Raw genomic sequence first — 18,416 nt, 5'->3', positions numbered from 1 at the left:
AAAGCCAGCCTCAGCAATTTAGTGAGGCCCTAAGCAACTCAGCAAGACCCTGTCTCTAAATAAAATATATTCAAGGGGAAGGGGGGGCTGGGATGTGGCTCAGTGGCTGACCCCCACCCCCACCGTTGGTTCAACTCCCAGTACTAGAGAGAAAGGAGAAAAAAGAGAGGGACATTGTTAAAATCTGGAAAAAATAACTTCAGACATCGCACAAGTTTCCCGTACAAAGCTATGACCCTCCAACTGGCTTACAAAGGAATGCACCGACTTCAAAAATGGCATCTGGGAGAACGCAATGACATATACGTACTGGGGAGAAGAGTTTGGCAATTTCTTATACCAAACATACTTTTTACAATAAGACCCAGCAATTGTGCTCCTTGGTATTTACCCAAATGTGTTGAAAAATAAACACAAATAAACCACACATGGATATTTATGACAGCTTTATTCATAATTGCAAAACTTGGAGTCAACCAAGATGTCCTGCAGTAGGTTGAGTAGATATATGATGGTACATGCACGCAACAGAATATTATTCAGCACTAAAAAGAAATGAGCTATGGAGCCATGCAAAGGCAGGGAGGAGGCCAAGCATGGTGCGCTCACTTGTGATCCCAGCAGCTGGGTAGGCTGAGGCTGGAAAATTGCAAGTTCAAAGCCAGCCTTGGCAATTTAGCAAGATCTTAAGTCTGTGAGACCTTGTCTTTAAATAAAAAAAAAAAATTAAATTAAATTAAAAAAGAGCTAGGGATGTAACTCAGTGGTTAAGAGCCCCCAGGGGGAGCCTTAAATACATATTGTAAGTGAAAGAAGCCTATCTGAAAAGGCTATGTATATTGTATGATTCTAAATCTATATGACATTCCAGAAAGGGCTAAACTGTGCAGATGGCAAAAGATCAGTGGTAGCCAGGGTTGGGAGAAGGAAAAAGAAAAAGGTGAACCATAAGGGATTGGTTGTGGGGGCACACACCTATAATCCCAGTGACTCCAGAGGCTGAGGCAGAAGGATCAGAAGTTAGGGGCCAGCCTCAGCAACTCCATGAAACCCTATCTCAAAATTTAAAATTTATATCTTATGCCTCCATAACAGAAATCTAGGTTCTGGTGTTTGTTTTGTTTCCCAAGAAATGGTTAGGAAGGGATATAAAATAAATGGGGGCTCTACCACTGAGTCCCTTTTATTTTTCATTTACATTCTTATTTGGGGACAGGGTCTCTCTAGGTTGCCCAGGATGGCCTGAAATTGTGTTCCTCCTTCCTCAGCCTCCCAAGGTGCTGGGATTACAGGCATGCTGGCTCCAATGAAGACAAACGTAACTATAGGTCAATCCAGCTAAAGGGCATATGGACATTTCTTGTATTATTTTTATATTTGCAAATTTGTCAGTTTGGAGTTATTGTTTTAAACACAAAACTGCAGATATCTAGCAAAAACACAGAAAACAAAATGAAGAGAGTAATATCCACCTTCTATCAGTTTAGAGGAGGCCATTTATCTTTGGTATGCTATATACTAAGATATAAATTTCAACTAAGTATTTAACAATAGGAAAACTACACCCCACCTCCAAAAAAGAGAAACAGGATTCAGATAAAGAGGAAGACCCTGGACAGATTGGCTTTTAAGTTTCAGCTTTACCATTTCCTAACACGGGGCCCCAAGACAAATTTCCTAAAATCTCAGTTGTCCTCACCTTTAATAGCCATCACTGCCCTAACTGGAATTGCCTGGAAAGATTGGCCTATCAGTGGACTGTCTCTAATAATAATAAAATAAAAATGATAGTGACTTTTGTCTTCGTTGTTTTCTTCAGAATGAAACTACTTATTTAACGTCCGTCAATTCTGACAATAATCCAAATAAATTGTAGAGACTTTAAAATACAGAAATCAGAAGGGAATTTCCATAAAGTATCATTCAGAAATAATCACTATTAATACGTACACTTTTTCCAGGTAAGTTATTCAACAGCCTTCAAAACGATGGCCTAATGACTGCATGATGGTTATGTGTCCCCCTACTGTTGGACAATGTGCATTAGATATTCACAAGTATAAAAACCACTGTCCAAATCCCAGAGTGTTTGAACAGAAGGGGGCAGTGTTGACCCACTTCAGCTGCTTAACTACAAGGAGGGACAGAATCATGGTGAAGAAATCCCAACTGGGTTCAGGTACACCTTCAAATTCTGTAAATGGAATGCTCTGGGGTGCCCATTTTCACCTCTGACCTCCAACAGAAACATTTCAAGGGGAGAATACGGGCACCCATACCCCAAGTCAGTCTTCTATCCCTTCTTTGCCTTTATCTGCACTATTTAAAGATGCAGGTCCATCACTCCATTTTCGACCAGTGCAGGTCAGGATAGGGCCTCAGACCTCCTTCTGTGTTGATCCCCCTTCTTTACCTCCCCACCTCACTTTCTGTGCTTCCTGTGACCCAACTGTGCACAGTACCCTCGAAATCCCCCATTTCCCAGGTTCTGGCTGGAGGTGGAGATCCCAAATGAGATGTCACCGTTCCCTTCCATCATTCTCTCCAGTTGGTGGCTCAGCAGACACCTTTGCAAAGGTATTTTTTCATGCTTCCTGTGCTGGTGCTCAATGAGATGATAACTTAGTAAGCAAAGTGGAAGGCTGTTAAATGGGTTTTAAAAAAATAACTCAATCATCTGGGGTGGCAGGAAAGGAAGGGAACCAGTAGGCCTGGCCGCTGGGTAACCAGTAAGACACAGTGGAGCAGGCTTCCAAAAGAGAAGGTCCACTGCTGGCCTGTCCAGGCTTCACCTAGCAGAATCCATTCACACCTGCACTTCATGAGAACCTTCTATTAATGTGTTTGTTTTTGCCAGGCACAGTACTGCATGCCTGTAATCCCAGCCACTCAGGAGAGTGAAACAGAAGAATCGCAAGTTGGAGGTAAGTCTGTACAATTAATTTAGCAAGATGCTGCCTCAAAATAAAATTTTAAAAATGGCTGGGGATGTAGTTCAGTGTAGAGCACTTGCCTAATATGCATAAGGCCTGGGGTTCAATCCCCAACACTGCAAAAAAAAATCTACTTTTTAATTTATAATTTCAAAACCTCCTCTCTCACCATTTTTGACACATCAACTCACTATAGATATTTTGGTGCTCAGGATGGAACGGAGGGCTTTGGGCATACAAAGCATACACCTTATCACCAAGCTACAGAACTATCATCTGCCTTTGATTTGTCCAAGGATAGGAAGAGAAAAAAATCAAAGCAACACTCCCAAAAGTCCACCCACAGAAACAACTGGTGTTAGCGTGGGCCTTGCTCACGTGGTGTGGCATTCACTCATGTGCAACTCCCAGTGACACACACACACTGCCATCAATCCAGCAAACCTCTCAAGTACTATGCAGCACAGACATGGTATTCACTGCCTCACTGATGATGATATTCAGCTAGAAAGGATATCAGGAGAGATTTGAGATGGCCAAATCACTGGAAAGGGAGTGGCCAGGGTGTCTACTGAAAAAAAACTGAGTGGCCAGCAATTTCCATCTTCACACTGCCCCTGCAAGTCTTCCATCTTCTCCCACTCCAGACACGTAAAAAGGGTGAGAAAAAGACTATGATCCCTCCAAGGGTCCACAAGGCCATCTGCACCACCCCAAACACTGTCTTGTGTGGTGTGTGTTTTGGTGTGAACAGGTTCTTACACATCTACCGTTAGTGGAAACAACATCGTAACTTTCTAGATAGTAAATACTTTGAGGGGGGAAAAACTGTCTGCACTGAACATGTACAGACATCTTTTCCATGTCATTATTCCCTAACAACAGTATAAAATTTTAAAAAATAGTATAATAACTATTTGAAGCACTTATACTCTTTTAGGCTAGTAAGGAATCTAGGAATGATTTAAAGTGTATGGAAGGGCTGGGAGTGGTAACACACACCTGTAATCCCAGCAACTGGGGAGGCTAAGACAGGAGCATTTCAAGTTCAAGGCCAGCCTCAGCAACTTAGCAAGGTCTTAAGCAATTTAGTGAGGTCTTGTCTCAAAATAAAAATAAAAAGGCCTGGGGAATGTAGCTATGTAGTAAAGTGTTCATGGGTTAAATCCCCAGTACCCCACCAAAAATAAAATAAAGTATATGGGAGGATATGTGTAGTTTATTTGCAAATACCATGCCATTTTATATAAAGGACTTGAGCATCCACAGATTTTGGTATCTTAGGGGATCCTGGAACAAACTCCCCACAGATGCCAAGGGATGACTATAGAGATTAAGAGATAAAAGTACAATTTGTACAATAAATAAACAGAAGTGTAATTTGTTTGCTTTAGATACTTAAAACATTAGGGAATGTGTCCAATTAAATATTAAAAATTTTTTAATGTTATAATCTGAACTTTGCTGTTGGGTTTCAGTGACACATCATTTTTAGCAGAGAAATAGAAGTGCAATATTACAAAAGCTACAACATTCATTTTTTTAGGTTTAGAATAACCAGGGTTCTCGGTCCCCAGGCACATTACGATGGCTTACTATGACATCTGGAACTGGTTAACTTTCCCCCACAACTTGTAGCATTGTCCTGGAATTTTTCCAGGAATTCCCTACATTCTAAATCCACCCCTTATCCTAACACACCCAACCCCCCTTGTCCTAAAGCTCATTAAGCCACAGAATCTCCAAGGGGAGATGCTTCACTGGGATTCAAACTCAGAGAAGTAAAACCCTGTACAGGAGCTGACAGGTGACATCATCATCGTCCCTCGTCTTGACCTTCACATTTTGTGTCTGGACAGACTTGAAAAATTGTGGGTGTCACTAAACAATTATTAGCATCTTCTATAAAATGAGAAAAAGGTCAAATTTTTAGAAGGTACTCTATAGTTACACTTCTTAGTCGCTATGAAGCTTTGGATAAATTACCAAACCATGAGAAATCTACTTTTATGATAAGAAGGGGGTTAAACAACCACTTTTTGCAGGATTAATGTGAGGAATAAGTTATGATGTGCACAAAGTACTGAACATACCTGACAAAATAGGCACTCAATAGGCATAATAGGCATGGTCATTGATCTTAGCAGTTGCAAAGGTACCGATTTCATTTCTCCCAAATCTCTGGACAACTCTCTGTATCCACAGCAGATTTCAACAACCACATGCAGGCTTTTTGTTTTGTTTTGTTTTGTTTTTCTTTTTCTCTTGTAAAACAATTTGCATAGGTAGGTGCATGCATTATAAATACTCAAAAATATGCATGAATATTTGTATAGGTAGGTGCATGCATTATAAATACTCAAAAATATGCATGAATGCTTTACTTAAAACAGTAAAGCTGTTTTTCCCAGCTTACTGTGGTGATAAAGAATAATACTGTCTGAGTGCTATGGCACATGCGTGTGATCTCAGTGACTCAGGAGGCTGAGGAAGGAGGGTCAAAAGTTGGAGGCCAGCCTGGGCAATTTAGCAAGGCTCTGTCTCAAAATAAGATTTAAAAAGGCTTTGGGGATATAGCTCAGTAGTACAGCACACCTGGGTTTCAATCCCCAGTATTGAGGGGGGTGGAGGAGCGGAGCGGCCCTACCTTCTCACAATACCTTTGCAAAGTTCGCCAAGTATCAATGATACCTGCAAATCTAAATAAAATTTATGAGTTAAGGAAAACAGAAAAGATATTTTCCTAATTCCGAAGTATTTTGCTGGCATGGTTGGTGTGTGAGTAAGAAGGGGCCCTCTCTCATCACTGTGTCAAATCACTATGCTCTAGTTTCTAGGCTGTTATTGCTAATGGGACCCAAGGGCAAGGAGACCTCAGGAATGGCAGCACGCAACGTGAATAATCCATCATTGCATAATTCAAGTTCTGCTGCATAGTTTCAGTTGTTTGTTTGAAACAGAGAGAAATGATAATGGATACTACTGAGAGATAGTTTTTTCCCTCCTTTCAGAAAAGAAAGCTCATTCTTCAATAGTTCCTACAAAAGCACTATCTGTCCTGTTATGAACTGTGAAGCTTGGACACCACCTCCTCAAGTTCCATAGTACTGAAGAGGACTCCAGGAACTTTCTTCTCCTTTATTTAAAAGAGTAACTCCATAGAGAATGAGAACTTTAAATATTTAATGCATCCTACACCAGGTTTTAAAATCTTCATTGCTTTTCATGATTCTGACCAACTATTCAAAGGCTGATTACAGCCAGGCAAAGTGGCACATGTCTACAATCCCAGTGGATTGGGCGGCTGAGGCAGGAGGATTACAGGTTCAAAGCCAGCCTCAGTAACTTAGCAAGGCCTGTTTCTAAGGAATTAAAGAAGGGCTGGGGATGTGGCCCAGTAGTTAAGTGCTCCTGAGTTCAATCCCCAGAACCAAAAAGAAAAGACTGATTACAAATTTTCCTTGTCAGGATAACTTGCAGAGAGAAAAGAGAGAGACAGAAACCACCAACACCCTGCTTTTTTTTTCTTGCCTTTTCCATCATGAAATGTCTACTTGCTGTTAAATTTTGCACAGTTTTCCATATCCTCCATATCCACATTGCAATAAAAATAAAATTCACCAGGGCATGGTGGCACATATCTATAATCCCAGCAATTCAATTTGGTTGGCTGAGGCAGGAAGACTACCAAATTCAAGGCCAACTTCTGCAAATTAGTGAGACCCTAGCTCAAAAACTAAAGGGGGCTGGGAATGTGGCTCAGTAGTAACATATCCCCGGGTTCAATTCTAGCACCAACAACAGCAAAAATATTCAGAATAGGGGCCCAACCACTTAAGTTTATCTTAAAAATCAGATAATCCTTCCAGACCTTCCTGTTCATTGATTATTCCATCATTATTATCTGAATCCATTGTTAAAAGCTCCCTCCAGTGCCACAAGTTTATTAACTCTTAATTACTGCTTAAGAACCACCTTCCTTTTCCACAAGAAGCTGGACTCGTGACAAACTATAATTAAACAGTGAGTATAATAAACATCTTGTATACAAAGTGTCCAAAAAAATGAGAACTCAGAAGTCCCTCCCTCCTCTATGACTCCCACAAGACACACCACAGGGGGCCTCTACCAGGACTGGATATTTGCACACTTCAAACATGGAAAAATTAATGACTTGGGAAAATCATGAATCTTGTGTTTTTCATTTTGTCTGATAATAATCTCTTACGTATATCACATAAATGTTCATACTGGTAAATGGTAGTAAAGCTAATCAAGTTAAGTTGGGGGAAGAAATATGAAGGAAATCTCAAAGTAAACAAGGCTAATCTATAGGAAGTGAGAGACATTTTTAGTTTTGCTAAACTTTCACATTGATTTAAAATCCCACAAGACAACAAGGCTTTGCCAAAGTAGTTAGATTGAGAAAACATTTAACTCCTAGAAAGTCTATACTGCGCTTTTAAGAAAACACATAGATCTGGCAGCACTGATCTCAAATATTTAAATAAGAGCTCTCTGATCTATCTAAATTAGCAAATGGAGTTGAATTTTTTTGATGAGGGGGAGTGAGGAAGAAAAAAATGTGCAGGCTCCCAAAGAAGCCAGGCCACACTACAATTGCATTAAGATAATCAAATACCAAGTTAGAGGAGCTATAAGTACATTCTAAAAGTTTGATGTAGGTAACTTATTTTCTAGATGTAGGAATTAAATATTATACTTCATATTGCCAGATTCCTAGAAAACAAGCTAAGAAAAATACATTTTTAACTTTTTTACTAATGCTCAAATGGGTAAAGTTTATAGTAAATATAGCTTTATTAAACATACCACCACTTAAGGCTTGGGTTTATGCTCAGTAGTAGAGCACTTGCCTAACATGGAGAGGCTCCGGGTTCAATTTGCAGTACTGCCAAAAGTTCATATATACATACATAACTTTAGTTGACCACCCTTAAACCAGAGCTCAAACTTCAGCCTCCTAAACCACCAAGTGTACCTTTCTTCAAAGTTCCTAATAAGCAAGTCAAAAGGCCAAACACTTCCAGTTTTTCAAAAATCAGGATTTTTTTTTTTTTTTTTTTTTTGGTTTATGAATACTGCGAAAGATTAAGCTTTCACGCCTTATTCTCAAATTCGCACAAATCTGGTATTTTCTATTCTGCTGGCTGCTGCAGTTCCTGTCCCCATGGCCCCGCGGGAGCCCCCTACCAAGGGAAAGGCTACTCCACAACCTGAAGGGAAAATACACGCTCCCATGAGCGCCTTCTGGAAGATTTCTGCTTTGGCAAAGATTAAAGAGAAGCTCTGGATGAAAAGGAGCACGGGCAGAAAGGCGCGCCTGGCCTCCCAGGGTGCCCACCCAAATGCAGGGCAGAGGGAAGAAAGCACGGTTCTCACCCCAGGCCGGTCGCCGGGGGGGTCTGGCTCGTGTCTTACCTGTGATCGTAATGGTCCCCAGCATATTTTAATAGCACAAGTCCAGAGGCCAATCAGTGGGCCAGTCCTTGCCCTCCTGGGCAGCTGGCTGCTGCTCAGCCTCCTTCCTACCAACCCGTCAAGGTCTAGGTGTGATCGGAACGAAGAGCCAGCCACCGCAGAGCTCCAGGGAGGCCGAGGTGTCCTCGGAGCCGCAGCGCAAAGCGACCCGCGAAGGCACTTCCCCGCTAATTATAGGCGGGCCACGCCCACCCACCACGCCTCGCCCCTCACCCCGCCTCCGGAGCGCAGCACCTCTCCCCAGACTTGGCCCAGCCGCGGGAGTCACGTGTCCACCCTACAGGAGAGAACCCTTCCCGGGCTGGTCTCCCTTAGTGGTCAGCTGGCTCCACAGACACCCACGGAGAGCTTGGAAGACGAGGGGATGAAAGCGACCCAGAGAGCAGCTTTTGATCTAAGTGGTTACTTCATCCCTGGCTGACTTGCGCATCTCAACTTTTAAAATTAGGTAAAGGAAACAACCTCACAGATACTAAAGTCTCCTTCAATTTTTAATACTGTGTTCTGCATCCTTCCATTTATTCTATGGCTGATGAGGTGCAAAACACTGCTCCCCTTTTCACACCTATGGTATTTTATATTTCACTATCTGTTTCTCACATAGGCACCCAAATGCTGTCCTGATCTGCGGGTTGGCAAATCTCAGTAATCCTGTTTCCTGGATGCTTTGAGAACGGCTGTTACAAAGCAAACGTTGTCTTCAACATTTGATCAAGGCAACTTTAAAAAGCAGAAATACTTAAGCATTAGGTCTTTTTTTAATGGTACAAACTGGCTAAATATTTAGATCAAACTATGCTCTAGTCCAATATATAGACATTATCATGCTTCTACTGAACAAGCCCACTAGCAAGAAAAACAAGCAGAACTAAAAATTCAGGCCGGCATAGAGGTACACGCCTGTAAAGTCCAGGTGCTCAGGAGGCTGAGGCTGGAGGGTCACAAGTTCAAGACCAGCCTCAGCAACTTAGCAAGACTCTGTCTCAAAATAATTTAAAAAGGGCTGCGGATGTGGCTCAGTGGTTAGGTTCCCTGGGTTCAATCCCAGGTCCCCAAAAATAATAATAATAAAAAATTTTTTCAGAAATTTGGTGAAAGGGGGGGTCTGCTGGGACATAGGTCAGTAGTCTAGAATGCTGGTTTAGCATGTACCCAGGCCCTAAGGTTTATCTTCAGCACAGAAAGAGACAGAAAATTAAGTTGTGTTTTTTAAAAATAAGAAATTCAGGCAGCTCTAGAATTCGTCAGCTCTTTTTCAATGAAGCTTCAGATTTGTTCTACATAAAGTGATAAATGACAATTTATCACACTTTTATAAACGGTTTTGTATGCCAGGATTGTCAGGGTAGATCCATTAGGTCCCCTGAGTTTCCCCCTTCTTTTCATCTTTTTCCTATTTATCACTTCATGCCTTGCCTGTCTGACCCCATTAGCCTTGGCTCTTCCCCTAAGCAAACAAAGAGAACAGTTTTACTATTGCTCTTTTCTTCAGACCGTGAAGATCACGTTCATTACTGCTTCAGCCGGGAGGGTGGGCGGCCTCCGCATTGGGCCAAAGTGGACACAGCAACCACTCGGTTGGAGGGAGAGCCAGAGAATCCAGGGAAAGAGGAAGCCCAGGCCCCAGGCGGGGTCTTGGCACGTAATTGCTCCTGTAGTCACCAGGCGGCGATATGCACCACATTCAGGCCTAGAGTGAGCAAAATGAGGGCCACTTCGTTGTGGGCAATCAGAAATTAGCTTCAGTCTCTCCCCAAAACGTGACTTCTGTCTTTTATTCCCGCAAACACCCGACTCCGGCTGTAAATTTACATGTGTGTAGGGCGCAATGGGCCTTTTTCTGATGTAGTAAGAGATTGTCTGGGGGCTGCTTCCAAACCTTTCGTCTTCCCTAGAGTATCCTCAACTTGAGTTCTCAAGTAGCTTCAGCTGTAATGAGAATCTGGTGTGTCTGAAATGCTGCTGGGCTAATGGTCCCTCTGCAGTCTCCATTAGGAGAGGGGACAGAGGGCAGAACAGCAGTTTCTCTCCTCCCAACGCCCATACCCCCCTCCCAGCCTGGGAGTGTCCTGGCTGAACAGCTCATGAAAAAGAAGCCTCTGGAGGTTGCATTAGTGTTCTTCACTAAATGAACCCTTTCTCAGGAGCCTGCGAAGCCTCCATCCTCAATCACTCCTCAGCACCAGCTGATGTGGACAGCATGTGGCTGTGACCCCATACCTCCACTGATTTCAACCTTCCATACCTCTATCACCAGCACCTGCCTTTCTGTAAGTCCAAATTCAAAACGCAGGCCAAGTGATATCTAATTCACTGATCTGGATAGGAAAAACATTTCACAAGTCACAAAGTTTAGGCCCCAAATGGCATTTTAAAAGGTGAATGTTTTACTCTCCAATCATGGCTCTTAATTTTTTTTTTTATGACACTGATGACGACACTAACACATCTGATTCGAGATTCTTAAAAGAGGCAGTTAAAAGTCACAAGGCTGAGCAATAGATAATGCAGCAAGTTGTTGACTGTCTCAGCAGACTGCTTTCCTTTGATCTCCACCTCTCAGAGCAATCAAGGCCAGCGAGCACCGCATGGCTGCCCAGCTAGCAACCCTGTGAGTGGATCTAAAGAAAAGTCATCAGCCAGGATAAGCAGAAGGAAAGTCTACACATAGGGACCATGTACAATGCAGGCAACTTTCCTTTGTTATAACTTCCATTCTCTGTTAGTTTTTGTGAAATCAGGGGTTTTTAGAGGTAGAACATCACTAACCAAAGCAAAAAATACAGGACGATGTTCATCAATTAGGTGGATGGTGGAAGAAAAAAATGTTTCCAAAATCTGCATGGTTCCTCAAAAAAGACTTAACAAGATGTTGCTCTATATTTATTATGCTAAACATCCAAGGACACAATTAGAGACTGTCCCGGCCTCAGAGAACTCAGTGGCAAATGGTGGGCAAACCCAGAGGCTTAGATGGGCATACTCTGGTTTAGCTCATCTCTGGAAGTATGAGAGACAGACCACCTGGGGCCTGGAGGTGGACATCGTTTGCAGAGTCAACGGCAGACAGAGACAAAGGCATGGAGAGTATGGCCACCAAGGCATCATGAGTGCCTCCCTGACAGCTGCATGCTCAGGTCTACTTCAGCAGGCCAGGTCGGGAGAGGAGGCCAGAGAGAACTGGAAATGAGGCTAGGAATATTACACTGGGGAGGGTGTAGAAGGACATCTTAAGAACTTTGTAACAATCCTACTTAAAAATAGGCAAAAAATGTGAATACAGTAGATGTTTCTCTATAGAAGATATATAAAAAAAAAAATGGCAAGTGAACACATGAAAAGATGTGGAACGTCCTCAACCATTAGGGAAATGCAAATCGAAACTGCTTCACTCCCACTGGGATAAAGATGATCTAAAAGACAATGATCAAAAGGACAGCAATAGCCAGTGTGGTGGCACACACCTATAATCTCTGCTACTCAAAAGGTCAAGGCAAGAAGATCACAAGTTCAAAGCCAGCCTCAGCAACTTAGTGAGGCCCTAAGCAACCATCTCAAAATTAAAGAAAAAAAAATTTTAAAGGACTAAGGATGTGGCTTAGTGGTAAAGTGCCCCTGGGTTCAATCCCAGATACAAAAGACAAAAAGACAACAATAACAAGAAAGAGAGAAACCTCAGACACTGCTAACAGGAATGTTATATGGTGCAAATGCTTTGGAAAACCTTCTGGTATGTTCTCAGAATGTTCAATGTAGATTTACAAGTTGAACTAGATGAACACCCATCCACATGCAAAAGCTTGCTCATGACTATTCACGGAAGCATTACACACAGCCACAGATTTTGGTATCTGTGGGGGTTTCTAGAATCAGACCTCAGAGATACCAGACACCAAGGGACAGCGGTATTATATGAGCTCACATATATGAGGTACCTATAAAAGCAGTCAAATAATCCATAGAGATGGAAGGTGGCATGATGACATCCAGGAGCTATGGGGAGGGACAGTGGGGCGTTGCTTGGTGGGTTGGTTCAGAGTTTCAGTTTTGCAAGATGAAAACAGTCCTGGAGAATGCCTGCACAACAGAGGGAATGTACTTACACCGCTGGTATTAAGATGGTAAATTTTATATTATGTGTATTTTACCCCCATGGATGGGGATATTTATAGATAAGGATACACACACACACACACACACACACACACACACACACACACTCACGTGCAGCATAGATCAAGAAAACCACAACAAGAGAAAGCATCACAGCAGAAATAGACAAGGAATGTTCCCCTCATGATTCCACAGCCTTGTGAAATTGCTCAGAAGTCTCATTCCCAGGCAGGCAGGCAGGCAGTGCTCCCTGGGAGCACTGACTGTAAAACCCTATTCTCCAAAGCACCTAGTCCCTTGGGCCAGCTGCTTGGGAGCAGAGAATGGGCTTCAGGAGCACAGGCTTTGGGGCTTGGGACTGGGGTCTGCCCTGGGCACAAGGACTTCGCCAGATGGTTTAATGTCTTTGATCTTCAGCTTCCTCCTTACAGACGCTGTTGGCACAACACGCACAGAGCTCAGGAACCATCACCCACAGATACGTTAAGTGGGTCAAATACATGTTCTATGAATTACAGCTCACTGAAGCCAGTGTATTTGCTCATCCTTTTTTAAGAACTTTGCATGTATTCTAAAAACCACAGGAACCACTGGAGGTTTAGAGGCAGGGTTTGGTGGTCCAGGATTAGATCTGGTGATTTAGAAAAAGCAAGTGGGGAAGGAAATACAGAGAAATACACTCAAGGACTGGGAGCGATGGAGCAGATGTTGGAGGAAGGAGCAGAATGAGGGCACCAAGAACTGAAAGATGCTGCACAGCAACGGAAGCCAACTGCAGCCCTGCCCATCTGCGAGACATAATCAGAATAATGTCCAGGAAGTAAGAAAGGCCTGGACCCTGAGGGAGGGGATCTGAAAAGCACCCGAGGGCAGACAGAGATCAGAGGCAATTGAGGGGAAAGTGGTGTCAGACTCCAAATGCAGAGAGGACTTCAGGGCCAGGACACCCGGGATGAATGACTACAATACAGACCAGGACTTACTTTCTCTCTCTTTCCAGAAAGGGAGGGAACAAGGACCAATATACCAGAATAGGTCCACTAACTTCCTCCAAGGATGCCTAAGTATTTTATCCAAATAGGAGAGTCAGGGGCCAGAAAAATGAACTCCCATCATATCCAACCCTCCCTGGCCTTATCTTAAACTTGCTCTTCAACCTGGTGTTAATTACCCTTGGAGGAAAATAAGCCAAAAACCAGCGGCTGGAAAAGGACAGATAAAATCTAAGTAAGACACTATCTGCACCACTCTTCCTTCTTTAAAGTGCCCCCAAGATAACTGCTCCCGGGCTAGGGGGTCTAGCTCAATGGCAAAGTGCCTGCCTAGTCTGCAAGGCTAGCTATGCCAATTGCCCTGATCCAATTATTACACTGTATACATAGAGTGAAATGTCCCACTGTACCCCATAAATATGTATAATTACTATGTGTCAAAAGTAAAAATATTGGGCTGGGGATGTGGCTCAGTGGTTAAGTGCCCAGGTTCAATCTCTGGTACCCAAAAAAAAAAAAAAAAAGTATTTCTAAAAACTATTAAAATTGGATAACTATAGAAGAATAAATATAAATAAATGCACAGTCATTCTTCAGTATTTGCAGGGTTGATTCCCTGACTCATCTTCAAGATACCAAAATCTTCAGATTCTCAAGTCCCTTCTATAAAAGAGTGCTGTATTTTATGTGACCTACACACACAGCTTCCCAAATACCTTAAATCATCTTGACTACTTATAATACCTAGTGCAATGCAAATTCTATATAATAGCTGTTAGACTATCACTTGGGGAATAATGACAAAGAAAAAAGTCCTTATGTATTCAGTACACGCACAAACTCACTCATGCCCTCCCCCCGCCCCACTAGAATTTTTTTTTTTTTTTTTGGTACCAGGGATAGAACCCAGGGGTGCTTAACCACTGAGGTACTCCCCTAACCCTTTTTATATTTTATCTTGAGACAGAGTCCAGCTAAGGTGCTTAGGGACTCCCTAAGTTGCTGAAGCTGACCTTGAATTTGCTATCCTCCTGCCTCAGCCTCCTGAGCTGTTGGGATGGATTATAGGTGTGTGCCACCACTGGGCCTGGTTCCCTAGAATATTTTTTTGATTTAAGATCAATTGACTCCATAGCTGGTCGAGTCTGTGGATGTGAAGTCCTCTCTGAAACTAATCACCAGCAGATACCAAGGGACAACTGGACTTTAATTGGGTCAACTGCACGTCATATCAATTACACCTAATAGAATTGTTTTGTTTGCTCATGGAAGATGGGAGCCTATAACCCAGTCACAGGAGAGGCTGAGGCAAGAGGATCACTTGAGCCCACAAATTCAAGGCCAGCCTTAAGCAACATAGCTACACCCAATCTTTTTTTTTTAAAGTCTAAATCTGTATCTTAAATTCTCCAATCATGGGAACCTGAAAATAGTTGAAAGTCTATTGAAAGCAAAGGGGATTCTTTAAAAATAATGAAATAAGAAAATATTTATTCCACCTAATGTTGTTCAGTGACATAGAAATAAAAATCAAATTCTCTGACTGACTCAAACAACTCTTAAAAGTCCTTTACACCCTGATATAGTTAGGTTAGTCAGCTTTTGATTTCTATAACTAAAATATCTGACAAGAACAACTTAGAGAAGGAAAAGTTTATTTTGAGCTCATGGTTTCAGAGTCCGTGGTCAGCCAACTCCATTGCTCTCCTGAGCTGAGGCAGACCATCAGGGCAGAAGAAGGGCATGGTAGGGGAGAGCCGCTCCATTCATGGCAGCCAGGAAGGAGAGAGAGACAAAAGCCAAGCACAAGATACAGTGCAAGGCCACAGCTCCAGTGACCTACATCTTCTTGCCAAGTCCCCACTTGCCTACAGTAACCACCCAGCAGTCTGCTCAAATTACTAATCCATCAAATGGACTAGTCCACCAATGAGCTTACAGCTCTCATCATCAAATCATTCCACTTAGGAGCATTCCTGTATTGCCTAACACGGGAGTTTTTCAGGGGACATTAAAGATCCAAATGGTAATAAAAGTCCAAAGAGGATTCTGAAGTCTGCGAAGCTGGTTTCTGGTCCCAGCTCTTCTGTTACCTGTGCAGCCAGGGGCAGAGTATTTAAGTCCCTGAGCTTCCGCTAATGGGAGAATGAAAATACCTCCAAAGTACTGTTACTCTGAAGTGCTAGTGAAGGTCAACACCAGCACCAGCAAGTGTTTTGTTTGAGATGAGGTGTCTAATCCTGGGCTCAAGCAATCCTCCTACCTCAGCCTCCCAAGTATCTGGGACTACAGGAGCACATGCCCAGTTTATGAGTATATTTTATAAGTGGAATATTAGCTATGCACTCTCAGTAAGAGAGATACTGCCCTCAACAGGGTGAAAAACAAAATTAGTTTGGAAGAAAGACTAATCTTAACTTGTATAAAAACAAGAATGCCCTTTCATCACCAGTGTCTCAAGAACGCATTCATTATAAGCCAGGCACAGTAGCGCAAGCCTGTAATTCCAGCTAAGGCAGGAGAATCACAAGTTCAAGGCCAGCCTGGGAAATTTGGCAAGAGCCTGTCTCAAAATGCAAATTAAAAGGGCTGGAAAAGTAAATCAGTGGTAAGCATTTCTTATTTTTAAATATGGGTTCAATTTCCAATACTAAAAAGTGGTAGTAATAATAATAGTGTGAGCCCCAAGCCAGTCATGGAGGTAATAAACCTTCTAGTAGCTACAATCAGAAAAAATAAAATCAACAATTGAGGTTGATTTTAATACATTTTATATAACCCAATATATCCATGTTATGTCAACGTGTACTTGGTAGGAAAAATTAATAATCTATTTTAGATTATTTTATTTTTTGTACCAAGTCTTTGAAATCTGGTATATACTTTACACACAGCACACCGCAAATCAGACGAGCCACACTTAAGTATTCACATGGGGTCAGTGCACAGCTCTGAAACTACAAAAATAATTGAACATCCTTTCTGTATGCTCACAGGAATGAGTCCCAATGACAAATTTACCTCTGATTTGGCATCTCTGTCTCCAAATATGAATGACCAAAATACCCAATCACAGCATCCATCACTTACTACCTCCACGTACAACCTAGAATTGGCCTTCAGTTTCCCCAAGTGCAATCTAGAATTAGCCATCAGTTCTCCACAGATGTCCTCAGAATCATTCAGGATATGCCCAAGTCCTACAAAAATACCCCTCCAACAAATCATTACTCAGGCACCCATGAAGGATCCCCCTACTACAGCAAGATAAAAAACACACAACTAACTAATTTGCTTAGTCTACTGGAGTTCCTAGTGATCTCTAGGTGGCAAGAAGTTCAATTGCCTTGGTAGATTTACTTGGAACAGCTTTCTCACTGTCTCTTAATTGGGGTGAACATATTCAAATCAATGACTTTCTCTACACTTTCACTGTACAGGGACCAAGGGCTTCCATCCACATGATGTTTTACTTAAAAGCTCAACCTAGTAGTATATTTAGACTGGCTTCAAACATAAATGCAAAGAAAAAATGAACACTTGTAAAAGTAAAAAGCTCAGTAAGTTTCCCAGGAGATGACTAGATGTTTATATTCTGAGAGGGTTACACAGAGTTTCCTGGGGGCAAAGGCACATCCAAGGGCACCATCTCAAACAAGCAGGGTTGAGTTTATACAGTGGGTATTGGAGTCCTCCGTGCAGCCTCTCCTGGCTCCTATGATTCCAGCAACCAGGCACACATACTGCAGGAGGGGGACAGAAGAGTCTCGGGGGAGTTGGGGGACATGAGAATAGAGAAGTTTGGATTGTCCTACGTCATCCTACAGGGATGGCCCCCATTGCTTCACCTTGCCCTGGGACACAGCAGCAAATTTTTAAATATGAGAAACCTGTCCCTAAATCAGACATGTAGTGAAAACATCTAACTTGAAAGACCACAACAAAATAAAATAAACAGTATCAAACCAAAGAAGCAATTTTGAAGAAACAGAGACCATGCATAGTTTAAATAAACATTTTAAAAAGAAATCCTGGACTGGGTTGTGGCTCAATGGTAGAGCGCTCACCTAGCACGTGCGAGGAGGCCCTGGGTTCGATCCTCAGCACCACATAAAAATAAATAAACAAAATAAAGGTATTGTATACAACTAAAAAATAAATATTAAAAAAGAAAAAAAGAAAAGAAATCCTGAGGCTGGAGTGTAGCCCAGAAGTAGAGCACCAGCCCAGCAGGTACAAGGCCTTGGGTTCCATCTCCAGTGCCACACACACCAAAATTCTATGCTGACTTCAGCGGCACAAATACTAAAGTTAGAACTGTATAGAGAGGACTGGCAGGACCCCTATGCAAAGATGTCATGCAAATTCCTAGGCATTGCATATTCAATAATAAAAATAAATGCTAATAGTGAGAGACCAAAAATATTGCAGCCGGGGCGTGGGGGGAAGGGATACATTCAAAAGAGAGTATATAGATACGCGGCCCCCAATATGGGTTCCTAGAATTTTTTTTTTTCTTTTTTGATACAGAAGATTGAACTCAGGGGCACTTGACCGCTGAACCACATCCCCAACCCTATTTTTTAGTATTTTATTTAGGACAGGGCCTCACTGAGTTGCTTAGCACCTAGTTTTTTGCTGAGACTCGGTTTGAACTCACAATCTTCCTATCTCAGCCTCCCAAGCAGCTGGGATTACAGATGTGTGTCATTGCACCTGGCAGTTGTTAGAATTAAAAAAAAAAAAAGTAGTAATTAATATGAAGTATAGACTTGAGAATATTTTTCCAGAAAATAGAGACAAATACAGTGCAACAAAAAATGAGGGAGGAGGGATTTTTAAATCGTCTAGAAGGTCTAACATCTGAATAATAGTA

The 18,416-nt window shown here is 42.2% G+C and overlaps 1 protein-coding gene across 2 annotated transcripts in view; it reads right to left on the bottom strand.

Moving 5' to 3' along the window:
- AKAP12 (A-kinase anchoring protein 12) overlaps positions 1-18,416 on the bottom strand; it is an 88,063-nt gene that overhangs the window by 12,502 nt on the left and 57,145 nt on the right. The window contains exon 1 of one of the 2 annotated variants that reach the window (XM_081295134.1): positions 8,376-8,607. The exons of the other annotated variant lie outside the window; for it this stretch is intronic. Within the exon in view, the coding sequence (XP_081151260.1) occupies positions 8,376-8,400 (25 nt within the window). The 5' untranslated portion in view covers positions 8,401-8,607. Of the gene's footprint in view, positions 1-8,375; positions 8,608-18,416 lie in introns of those variants that run through there. 2 annotated transcript variants of the gene reach the window in all.

The sequence above is a fragment of the Spermophilus citellus genome (genome assembly GCF_964194105.1).
Source record: "Spermophilus citellus genome assembly, chromosome: 5".
Taxonomy (NCBI): Eukaryota; Metazoa; Chordata; class Mammalia; order Rodentia; family Sciuridae; genus Spermophilus; species Spermophilus citellus.
The sequence above is the reverse complement of the archived record's forward strand: the minus strand, read 5'-3'. Positions and strand labels throughout refer to the sequence as shown.